This window comes from Melanotaenia boesemani, chromosome 5 (assembly GCF_017639745.1).
Source record: "Melanotaenia boesemani isolate fMelBoe1 chromosome 5, fMelBoe1.pri, whole genome shotgun sequence".
Taxonomy (NCBI): domain Eukaryota; kingdom Metazoa; phylum Chordata; class Actinopteri; order Atheriniformes; family Melanotaeniidae; genus Melanotaenia; species Melanotaenia boesemani.
This window is the reverse complement of record NC_055686.1, coordinates 18000043-18013217: the sequence shown is the minus strand read 5'-3', so window position 1 is coordinate 18013217 and position 13175 is coordinate 18000043. Positions and strand designations below refer to the sequence as shown.

The following is a 13175-nucleotide window of genomic DNA, read 5'->3' as shown; positions in this document are numbered from 1 at the left end:
ATTTACTCCATCCATCATTCTCTTCCCCTGGTCACCCAAATATGTCCTTGCCAGCTTTGCTCCAGTCAGACTCCATTTATATTAATCTGCCCCACAGGCTCTGTAAGAAAAGCTAATATGATGTGTTTATAGATAAATAGATTCACCCAGACCGAATCTGTCTACTAAATGAGTTGTAATCAGTTTTGTAATGTTAAACACGTAACATCTCTTTCTGGGGGTTGTAGTTGAACATTAAGTGTCAAAGATAAATTTTGTGCATAGACATGTTTGCTGACTTTGTCTACATCTGTAATAAAGGCTAAACATTGTGTGCTTTGTCTTATTAAGATTAAATATGTAAAATAGTCTACAGAACTAAATTTCCTGATGTAGACCTAAATCAATAAATGTCTGATTACACAAATCCACCCTTTATGGCTGGGCTTAGTGTATGTACTATACATACATGTGTGCATTATTTATATCTAACATAATAAGGTAGAGGCCTTGCTAGTCTCCATATTACCAGAATATAAGGTGAAGAAAACCCTTCAAAAAACACAGAACCATCCAAGCATCTAAAGATGCACTGATGCAATTTGGAATCTGATTAAAATAATAATAATGTAGTTTGATAGCCTGGGTGTGCAATAAAAAGTAGGGTGATAAGGAGCTTGTGTCCACTTTTTTTTTTTTTTAACTTGCATCTTTTTTCATTTGTGTTGACATTTCTGAACTTTTAGAGAGGGATCAATGTCATTATTGTCTCTTATTTGTCAAGTGACTAATCATATTAGGCAGAAAATGTCGCCTTGGTAACAAGGGAATGGAGGAAAAACATTCTGTCTGTCTGTGTCTGTCTGTACACTTTACTTGAATGTGTGTAATATGTCAGACAGAAGTGATCTCACACAAAGAAAAGTCCAGTTTGCAGGGGCAGATGATCTGGATACTGAACTTTAGTGTTGGGTGTTGTATTTTTAATTATCATTAAATTTGCAAACTTCTCATGTAGGTGTATAGCCAACACTGACACTGAGTGCAGCACAGAACATTCTTGCTCAAGTTAACCTAAAAACATGTAAGATGGCCAGATACAAAGTTTACAATTTACTATTAAATAAATAACCTAGTCTGGGAATATTTAATATTTTGGATTTTCTTTTGTTGTTGTTTAAAGATAAAAAAAAGAAAGAAAACATGTCAACTGAACACTGCACTGCAGACAATGTTTTTACCGACATGACCCATATCTGATTTTATTTGACAATCCTAACAGCACAAATCCACTTTTTCCAACCAGATCCCATTCACTTTTTATTTGGATTTTAAATTAAATACATATCTAATGTTTTGTAAAGTAACCTCAGTCAGAGCTGCCATGTCGCTTTCTTCTAACTTTTATGTTATTGAAGTGAGACAGGCGAAACATGCATTTGAGTTATAATATGAACAACCATGCCAATTTCATAATTCTATGGAAAAATGAAGCAAAACTGACACAAAATAAAGTCTTGGTTTTGACACAAATTAGCCAAAACTCAGCGAGGACAAAGGTTATTACAGCCTCTACTGCCAGATATGTCAACAGGTTTATAGTGACCACCAACCCAGTTAACATCCAAATAACATCATCATATGATGGAAAATTAAATAAAAAAAATACAAATTTATAAATTCCAAGGACTTTATTTAATTTTTTTTATTTTTAAAATTATTTTAGCCTTTTTTCCCCTATACAAAATCCTTCATAATCACAAAGAAATCATAGATAATCCTAAAATTCATTCCTCAAAGTCATTCCACAAGGCAATCACTTTTAGCAGAAATAATCTGTTGGCTGAATATCTGTTATACAAATTTACACAGATTTTGAACTGTACTGAATTATACTTCTGTATAAAATGTATTTCCTCATAATAGTGCCATACTCTATATATTCAGGATTTTATTGGATTTTACTGTTTTAAGGAAACAATACACATTTCTTGTGAACACATATTTATACAGTTCTACATTTAACTTAGTCCCAAGAGAAATAAAGTCCAGCCTTGTTTTTTATATGATCAATAATTAATAAATACCAACACTGACAACAAAATTCTATAGTGCACCTAACCAAATTGAGACCATTAGTGCAGTACAAAGCCATGTCACATTTTATCAGTTGGGGCTTTGGGGCAGTTAAAACAAAAATTAGCTACAGAACACAATAACCATTTCATGTAATTAGGATTTTAATCTGATCTAAACAACTTACTGGTAGCTATGGAAACCAACACTATAGTCCTCTGGGCACATAGTGTAGATGGATTTGGTGTGATTGGAAAGCTGGAACAGCCTACTCCTTTTATAGGAAAGTCCACAGATGGGGCTGCTTTCTATCCTCCACTCTTATTCACACTGCCTCTAAGGTCAAGGAGACTGAAGAAAATAGGCCAAAGCAGTGTGAACAGCTTAAATTTTGCCTTCTTAAATCTGTAAATGGTGTTTCTTTACACACACAAATGGAGAGAACCATTACAACACAAAATACTGTAAACTGCATTTGCTCAGAAGCATTTTTTTCATTAGCACTTTCATAAAGCACATCTCTGCAGCTTAGCACCATGCAGTGTGCTCATCAACAACCCACTTGACAAAGGCTTAGTTAATGTATGTGTCGTGTGTGACAGGAGTCAGAAGAGACAAGGATGTCGATTTTTGTAATGATTTTATCTGTGATGTCACCAGAAAAAAAACCTATGCTTTGTACTGTAGAGACCAAAAATAAGCAATAAAAACCTATTCCGAATCACAGATCCCAACTACTGCAGCAAGCTGAACACATAATGCACATCAGTGTATCCTACTGCTGGTATCCTTTATCCTTTACTGAAACTCTCGTGAAGTAATCTGCAGGTGATCCTTTATAATCAAGTATTTAATCTTGTTAAACTCATTGATTCAGTACCAGCCTTATTAGAAAAGCACATAACAAAAGAGAACCCAAATTCTGTAAGACCTTGTAGCATGATACCAGCAAAGAAATAGTGAAGAAGAAGTGAAGAGTGTGTACACTGTGCGCAAAAAAACTTTTGCCTCTGGGAGGATTTCAGAAGGATTTAACTTCAATGTACTGCTCAATTTTTGAATGATACATGTTATATGGTTGATAAAATGCAGAAAGATATCAATAAAAACTTTGATAATCATCAAGAACACAGTCTTGGTTAAAATTGTTCAAATCCTGAAATCATGACGACTATGACGACCGGGTCCAATACTTATACATAAGTGCAATCCATGTGGAGCACAAGATGATTTTTCTTTTTTTTACTCTAATGATTTAACATTTATATCTATTCAAGTCAACCCTTTTACACTTGCATGCACAGGCAGTCGAATAATGCAAAGTAGGTGATAAATACAAACCCAATGTGGAAATCTTCACAGTTCTCAAGCAGGCATTGCAAGTATATGTGTCCACAACCTGAACACTGTATGGCTTTAACAGTATGTAATAGATGCTAACTTTAAAATAAGCCAATTAAGTTTAACCAAACTGTTTAGAAGACAGTGTAAAAAGTGCAGCTGATTTAGGAAAATTACACCAAACACAGGAGGGATAAGCCCACTGCTCAAAGTCTTACCAGTGTTGAGCGTTCCTGTTATAAGTCTGAACAGGTACTGCGCAAACTTGAAGATCTCACGCTTGCACCGTTTCCTGCAGCTCATCTTTGCTCCTCAGGGACAGGATGCTTGGAGGGGTCAGCACAAATGTGACACTCTGGCTTCAAGGTTAATCAAAATAAAATAATAATAATAAAAAAGTATAAATCCAGGAAACAGTGTTAGTGTGCCACAAAAAGGGGCAAATGTCCTTTTCTTTTCTCCACTTGTCTGTCTGTGTCAGCGTGGCCCTTGTCTAGCAGGAGTGACGTTCATCAGTGAGTGGACAGCTGCGAGAGGGACTCGACTTGTGTATATATGTATCCCAGCTCCTCTTTTGCGCTGCTCCAGGGTATGTCTGTTTGATCAACACGAGGTTGTCATGTGGTCTTTTGTCAGGTCATTAATATTTGCTTTCCGGCAGTTTACCTCCTGCTCTCTGGGGAAGGTAAAGGGGCTTCTCTGTTTCTCTTCCTCCAACATTCACTCCTCCTCTTGACACTTTTCCTGCAACTCCTCTCAGCCAACACTCTCCTGCTCCTCCTCTGTGTTACTATTCTTCCCAACACAGTGGGTCTGTCCCTCTGTGTCTGTCGCAGACACACAAACACACACTCCCACACTTGATCTCGTAGTGCGCCTGCTGCTCGCTCTACTCAACACCATCTGTGGATGTTTTACCCTCCCTGACGGTTGCCATGGAGGTGTGGCCTGATTGGCCCAAGCGGAGGAGGAGGAGAAGAAGAAGAAGAGAGATAGAAGGCACACGAGGAGGAGGAAAGAAATAAAGAAGAAATAAGGGGAAAGTGTCCACTTCAGTGAATCAGCACTGACAGTACATAATGGCCCTGTTGCACGATGTGTAACTGAACGTTTGCTCAATGACTGACAGTAATGGACAACTGTAATGGCACAGCAAAGGCTTTTAAGACACACAAAAAGGTAAAGGGACTGACAGTGTGACAAACATGCTGAAATGAAAATTCAGGACAGACTGAGAGTAAAAAAAGCTGCAGTACCCAGGTGGAGATTTGAGATTTCCTGCATAAATATATCAAGGTCAGTATTAATAATGAGTGACAGGCTACGCCCAGCATCTGTGATGACATTAGGACCAGCCAAGTGCATCATCATCTCAACTCATTAGCCTGCACTGTACTTCAATTGCAACCATCCATCAATGCCAAGCTCTTCTATCTGAAAACCTATCATGAAGTAAATCCTTTAACCATTTTTGCTACGGTCACATAAGAGAAAATAAGGACAAATAGATTTTCTTATTATCAGTCTGACACATACAGTTTTTTTTTTTTTTTTTTTTTTTTTTTTTTTAAATAGGGTTAAGATTTTAAAGGTCACCAAACAGATGTATTCGGGTGAATCCCGCTTGGCATAAAGACTGTGCTGACTTGACCTTGGAGTTTGTGTTAACGTGTTAAGCTACAAGTACTTTACAGCCAGGAACAAGCAGAGAGGGGTTGCTTCCACAGGCAGGAATAAATATGTCTGCTTGGGGAAAATGAAAGGTTTCAAGGGCTAGGAATAATGTTTCAAACTTCTTACTTGGTCAGAGCAGCACAGAGAAGTAGTGCAGTGTCTTAAATGGGTGAATAATTTACATAAAACCTTCAAGGCAAGGTAGAGGACATTCCAATGAACACAAAAAATTTTGATCTTTCTCAATTTACTTAATTGCTGGGATAAGCTCCAGCTTCCCTGCGACCCTAAAATGGACTAAGCAGTACAGAAAATGAACGAATGAATGAAGACAACAGAAAGTTTTAGGACGTAACTGTTGATTTTGTCTCATTTTCTCCAAACAAAAACAGAGTTCCTAATATTACACTGAACTTTAGAATAACATCAGTAAAGCTATGAAACGAGCATGTCTGGTTTAAGGTTCACATTTTGTGAGTCCTATCCATATTAACCCCAGGGAGAAAACTTAATTTCAGTATGACCTGTCACGCAACCCCTGGTTTCCATTTCCATCCATGTCTCCGATAAACAAACCCGCCCCTGAAGTCTCTGTAATTTCCACTGGGACGTTCTTGATCAGCAGCGCTGGAGTATTTTCAGGTCACACACTGAACACACACCAATGTCCATGACAAAATGAGCTCGGAGAGGTTTGTCACCTCACTATTTCAGAGATGAACAGATGGCCTGTGGCACTTCGGCTGCAAACAGAAGCAGAATAAAACACACTTTTTCCAAGTACAGTGTTACTGGCAAACGCTGCACTTAAAGGTAAAAGTCTGCGAGTCTACGAGTAGCTCGTGGATCACTTTCAAGGCCTCCCCAACCCCCTTATTGAGTGTGATGTGTGGAACATATCACCTACATTCCAAGTCCATATACAGTCAGGAAAAGCTCTCAACATGATTCCTGTTTGACTTAATGAGAATGGTCAAGGCAAAAAGAGATATGGAAGCTGTGGACGACACATTCAACAAAATCTGGCCAGGTTTCAATAGAGACCAAGTAAAGGGTTTATGCGTTAAAAATATTTGCTTAAAGTAACAACTCAGAAATATATTATTTCATCAGCAGCTAGGAAATATCTCATTGGAGATTGAAAGGAACTAGCCTAATCTTTAGTTGTACTGCAACATATATGCTGCCTTCAGGTTCCTGCTCAAGCTCCATCTTCTTCAGCTCATCATAATCACTTTTATTCAACTACAGAAAGATAAAGCTACAGAGCTATATCTGAATCACTTAAATTACTGAAGCTTTGACCCTTAATTATGTACCCATAAGCTTAAAAAAAGAAAAAAAATGAAGAAAAAAATCTTCCTTTGATAAAATGTGGATTGATTTCACTTCTGTTCCCACAGACAGGAATCTAAAATCAAAGTTCTTCAGCATATCTAATATGAACCAATATCAATTTGGCCTTTTAGGATCTTTGAAGTTCAGCAGAGATGAATAAAAGCAGAATAAAAATACTTGAGTTGGTTTGTTTCTCAGCAATCTAAAATTACACTAAAATCATATAATATACTCTTGGTGCAAGAAAGTTCAAGATGCAGGTGAATTTCACTCAAAATAGTTCCTATTAGCATTCCCCCTAGTGTCTGGAATAAAAAGTCCCAAACAAACTTCACTTTCTTTCAAGAATTCAATGCAACATGGGCTTTGCCAAGTTGCACCCTGCAGCAATGACTGGAGTAACATGAAATAGGCTCCACTCAGGGGGAATTTGACAGATTTATTGATCCATCTAGAAAACACTGACTGTAGGTGCCCAGCAATAAGAGCCACATTTACAACAGGAGCTTTTTCCTCCTACTGTGTGACAGCAGCTTGACTGCCTGAAAATACTCCAGAGAGCAGCTAGTCATCAAACACGGAATCACATATTTCTATTATGACATGCTGGCATGGTAAAAAGCAGATAAATTGCCCATTAAATACATAGATTGCCAAAAAACTGCTGATTGACAACTTGCCAGATATTTGGGTAAAGTGGCCACAAAACTGAGCTACAGCCTCAACCTCAAAAAGTAGTCATCTTTCACTGAGGGTGATTTATTTTGCTTTTATTCTTCTCTTCTTCTCAGGGCACTGTAGCCAACTGGCCACACAGACCATTATTCACAACTATGTTTTCTTAACATTAACACTTCTTAAGTAAGCACGCAGAGTTCATCAGGATTATGAGCAATATTCATTTTGTTCTTTTGTTAGTTTTTCTATTTTTTGCTCTTTGTTTTAGCCAAAGCCTGACATAGTACAGTTAAGAAATCTAGGCTTTATTAAGTCTATCGTGCCAACTTTTGGTTGAATATTGTTAATGTAAAACATAACCGAGGAAAACACACTTCACCTTTAGTTGTGTTATCAATTTTTCTAAAAAATGTCACTGGTCTATCTGACAATAATAAACATCTATTCTCCATTTTTCTCTTGCCACTGCTTGACTCAAACTAGTGTGCATGCACCTGTCTGTCCAAGCATGACTCCAAATATTGTCCCTGTTTTGCTGTATTCTATTTTTGCTTGGCGGGCTCACACCTGTAGGTAAAATCTGACAACTTCTCATTCACACACAGCAGTCATTGACAGCCAACTTAAATAAAAAAACAAATACTTCTTAGTTACACTGGAAAGCCAAGCTGCTTCTGCAAATAAACTTCCTGACAGTCCAAAAAGGATGAACCTAAAAGTCAGGTGACAGACAGCATCTTCTTGCCTTAAGAGTATGATTCAATGTGGCTCTCAACCATATCCACTTTTAAGAGCAAGCTAAAGACTCAGTTGTTTAAGGAGAATTTCCACATTTAGCTTAACTAAATGAGTTAGAATGATTTGTCCAGCTCTTTGGCTCAACCAAGTACTGAAGAAGCTGTGTGCACTTATGACCAAGTTGATATTGTGTGATGAAATCGTGATCTTGTATTTAAATAAAATGACTTAAAAAAAATAAAAAAAATAAAATTATATGCACTGCACTAGCACTACATGACAGCACCTGGGTCCAACTGGACTCAAAAGCGGTCTGACTATCACTTAATTATGACGTCCCATCTTGTTTGAATTCATGCTTGTGTTGTTCGTCGCTTTGGATAAAAGCGTCTGCTAAATGACTGTAGAATAGAATAGAATAGAATAGAAAGAAGGATTCATGGCACATGAATTATGTCCTGAGCAAACCTAAAAACCATAAGCTTCTGGCATTTAAGAATGCACAGTCTATATTGAATAAACGCATAAAGGGAAGGTATATTTTCAGTTGTTGTCATTAGCTTTTTTATTTTGTAAGTCCATTTAATAGCTTCAGATCATTGCCGCCACTTTGTCATTGATGTGAACGGCTAACACCACTCTTCATTGCTTATCTGCCAGAAAGCCAATCTTGAGTAGGTTTAGGTATGAATAAATTTGTTTTCTGGCTGAGGAGAGTGTACATTCATTAGCAATAAAATCAATGTAAATGCACCCGAGTTAGCAAAGAGTCCAATTTTCATCAGCAGTTCAAAGAAACATATGTTGAGTGAAAAAAATGACACAGCTGTAAACAGTATCTTTTTTTTTCAGTGTGCACCAACTCTGATGGTTGTTAACACAGGAAAACTATTTTACTTGGTGTGTCTAAAACTTTTATGATTTTACCAAATAAACATAAGTTGTTTTATTGATGGCAAAAAAAAGCATTTGTACTTTTTACTTTTGTACTCAAGTACAATTGAGAAGTTGTACTTTTTTAATTATACTAAAGTTGAATCAGTACTTATACTTTTACAAGAGTACTTTTTTCATACAATTGTACATTTACTAGAGTAAAAATGTGAGTAGGCCGCCTTTGCTATCTCTGATCATCGGTGAGCCAAGATTGACGGCTCCTACCTTAACCCTTTAAGCTTTTCATTTCATTCGTTTCTCACAGCACATGCAAAAAGTTCAACCCACTAAATTACCAGGATTGGTTTTTCCTTGAGCTGTCTGATCTCACCATTCTGAGACTGTAGGTTGAACTCTGTGGATACATAGCAGAAATCCTCATCAAAAGACGTTTATGCTATAATAAATAAATAAATGTCCCCTTGTAGAAATGTTAACAAGAGCAAAGACAGAAAATGTGCTCTCTGTCCAACCCACCAGCAATCCAGATATGAAGACATTCTAATCTGTAGGTAGTGTTAGATTAAATTTCCTTAAATGACAATGGGATTACACTGTACATTAAAGGTTCAGATATTGTAATACAGTGCAATTAGTGAACCACTGTAGTTACTTACCATGCCAGCTTGTAGCAGCTCCACTGGGACATTAATATATGGCCACTGATCCACATGGCATGAGTGTATTTCTGTTGTTGTAACACATTAATACAGCTCTTCTGCTAATGAATTTAAGAGGAAGTAACACACATGAAAAAAAAACGAAAACAGGAAAATGGCAATAGTTAAACTTAACTATTTCACTACAGAAGAAAATTCACTAACTTTGCTTGTCAAACTGCACTATCTGCAAGCTGCCATTGGCATTAAGTGTAGTGTCCCCCAGCACCTGAATTTATCGCTCAACACCAGCTTGCAGTAAGATACGCTGTATGTGAAGCATTCAGAGCTGCGCCTCAGCAATGCAGAGTTTTTGGTAAACAAGGCCAATGCCAATATGCCATCAGCACAGTGTGTAAAAATGTGTAGAAGGACCAGGAGGTAAACTAAATAACTGAGGCACGCATGGGCAGGATTTGACAGTTTTAGTCCTTCTAGCAAAAGTCCACCACCTTTTGCTTTATAGCTGCCCATCTAAGGAACATGTATTTAGCACAAAAACACTACTGTGATCAGAAAAGTCACTTATGTTAGAGCACAAGTCCAAACATTCCTACCCCACCCTTGTGTTTATGTAAATAAGCAAATAAAACTGAGTAAAATTTCGTAAAATAAAAAAAACATAAAAAACATGCCATGAATGATAAGCTCTAAAACATAAATTTAACACTACACCACATGACACTGTGCTGAGTACACAGAGCTGTGGACGTTGACCATTTCTGCAGTTTCCATCTGTTTATTGTCTTAGGTAAGAGGAAATTTGAGGAGGCTGTCCACATAAACAATTCTGCTCCAGTCTATTTCAGTAGTAAGGGGAAAAGTATAACTGGGAATATTAGTTATACTGTAGACTCCAGGTGATGCATCCAATACCCAGGAGAATGGTTAAGTCTGGGCTTTGTGCCCAGATGTGCCCACTAAACATACATAAGCCTCAAAAATTAGGTGGCAATAAAACACATTATTGCCAGACACACAAAGAGTAAAATGGATGTCCTCACAGTAAGGAACTAGACAACCACTACAAACACAAAAATCTTGGAAATGGTGCAGCATGTGATTAAGCAACAATGAACCTATTGTATATCTACTGTAAGCAGTAGGAAACATAAATGTAGAATATTTCAATCAACCCCATGTTGCAGCATCTAACTAAAATTCTATTAAAAAAATCAATTCAATTGTAAAGGAAAATGTTGAGTTGACTGAGGCTTTCTCATTCATGCCTGGTGAACATTGCCTGAACCCCCCTACAGCCATGGCTGCTGAGCAGCTTTCTCCTATAGAGTTACAAAATAACTTCTGAAAGCAAAATGTCACAGAAGCACTAACTGGTTTAAAGCTAGTCCAAGTTGTAATGTTACAACCAAAATTGTGACTAAATAACTTTAAATGCCGACTGTGGGCTGTGCAACCAAAATGGAACAATAAGAATCCCACAGCAATAAAGCCAAAACGTTGCCATAGTTACATTTATGTAGAGACTGAGCATGCAAACCTGTCAATAATTGATCAGTCCATCGATTTAGTTCATTTTTCATAAGGTTGATCAATCTGTTTAATCATCCAAGAAAGAAAATTAAGCCTTTGAACCCAGTGAAGACAAATTACTAGATTAAAAAAAAAACAAGGTTTCTGCTGCATTTTAATAGTAAATGGTTTAGGAGTCACTCAGGGCTTAACTCAAATCAAGGCAAAGTGAGTTTAAAATAATACAAAAGCGAATTATAAATCATCAAAACCATTAAAAAGAATTGTTTCTCGATATTCACCAAAACTCAGCAGGAGAGCAGTCACTAGTCCTATGAGCAAAGCGGTTTTATCATGGTTATGTTTAACAAAGAAATCTTCACTTAATCAAGCTTCTTTAGCAGCAGTATCACAATTATTATTCTCTGATTAATCTGCAAAGTATACTACTTTTGAATGTACAATTAGTTGATCAAACTGCTTCTCGTGCCCCTCAAAAATCTCTAATTACTCAAATCTGACAACTGATTTCCTTTGAGTTTACTAAATATTTCAATTCTCTATATTAATTAGCAAAAAATAATGAAAAAAAATGTATAGAGTTTGATGCACTTTGTGTGTGATTTTCAGCCAGTGCAATTGATATTGATGATTCAATCAAATGGCAAAAAGAAGAAATAAATGTAAATAATTTAAGCATTAACAAGTTAGGGAAAAGGAAATTAACCTGAATTGATTAATGAGTGCCAAGTAAGTGAATGTTGTTTATCTTTTAACTGTAATAATATGTTAACAGTAGCAGTGACAATGCAGGCTGTCACAGCAGATAAGAGCTGGGTCGATATCTAAAGACATTAATGAATTGCTTATGACATCGGTGTGCTAATGTTGGCACAACTGCTCCCTCAGGGCAGTTTGGAAAAGCATTTGGGATGGCTATTTACATTAAATCTATTTTGCTGCTCTGTATGCTCTTTACAGCCCATGCTGTGTGTATTGTGCTTTACAGAATGATGGATCATCATTAAGAACACATGGCAGCTTTAAAATGGTCCCTTTTCCAAAACCTTATTAGGATTCCCACTGCGGTCTGTCCTCATTGGCATTCAATACCATTCTTTAGAATCAAGTTTGTTGTGAAAAAGTTATTATGGAAAACCAAACGTAATCTCCATTCATTATAAATCTGTTGATGGGATCCTTAGAACAGCACCTGAAACCTGAAATGCTATCTCCCTTTTCCTCCTGGTGGGAACATGGTACTGTATACCTCTGTCATTACACCTCGGACTCACAGCCAGCATTTTATCTACACTCAGGTATCTGGCCAGGCTATTCGGGGAGACGAAGAGTCTTAAGAAAGACAGTGATATCGTTGACTTGCTTTGTACTCCATGTCAATTCAAATACAGTGCAGCTGAAAAGAGAAAGCTGACTGTAAACCTTTTGTGTTGTAAGAAACTTTTAGCCCCAAACAAGATGAGATTCAGCTGAAGGATTAGTGCTTTATTTCCGCCTGCTCGCATCCTGATTGGCTTTGAAATAGCAAATTTAAAGTCAAGCTCTTTTGCAAGGGGCATTAGGTCTTATATTAATGCCTGCTGACAAAAGCTACTTTCACACTCCAAGGCTTAATACTCAACTCTGATTCATTGTTGAGATTAGAATTTTTTTGTTACACACATTATGAATTCAGCATTCCTCCAAATACAGTCTGAATAAGTTAGACTAACAAGATGTGCTGTAAATTCGTTTTTTGTTTCATTTTTGGACGTTTGAACCAAACCTAAAAGCTGTTTAGTCTGCAGTGACAGTGAAGGCACATTCACCCGGGATTCTGGTCAGCAGTTGCTTTTAATACATTTCAAATCATAGGAGAGTAAATAATAGAGGCTTTGAATTTTGATTTAAGCATATTTCCAAATCCTTTTGAGGTTTAATACATTATCTTTCCACTGAACATCTTTAAGTGTTTTTTTGTTGTTTTAATTGTACAGTCAGCTGTGTGTATGTTATGTTACATCCATAGACTGTATATAAAAGATGGCCGGAACCTCTGTAACGTCACCGATAGGTTTCTAAAGAGCAAAAAGGAAGCCATCTTCGCAGCGTCAAGCCTGTTGCTCACCGGAAAAAACAAAAGTGGGCAAGTGGCGGAGCTGAGAGGGGGGCTGTGAGTGTGAGGGTGGATGATTGACGTCTATCCACCTCTGAGCTGCCTGTAGCTAAGAGCTAACTGAGCCAACTCGGATCTAACGTGAGCTAACCGACTAATGAAGGTAG

At 37.2% G+C, this 13175-nt stretch overlaps 1 protein-coding gene across 5 annotated transcripts in view; it reads right to left on the bottom strand.

The window, feature by feature from the left end:
* The window catches only part of kcnip4a (potassium voltage-gated channel interacting protein 4a), a 149284-nt gene that overhangs the window by 96034 nt on the left and 40075 nt on the right, over positions 1–13175 (bottom strand). The window contains exon 1 of one of the 5 annotated variants that reach the window (XM_041984642.1): positions 3615–4314. The exons of the other annotated variants lie outside the window; for them this stretch is intronic. Within the exon in view, the coding sequence (XP_041840576.1) occupies positions 3615–3699 (85 nt within the window). The 5' untranslated portion in view covers positions 3700–4314. Of the gene's footprint in view, positions 1–3614; positions 4315–13175 lie in introns of those variants that run through there. 5 annotated transcript variants of the gene reach the window in all.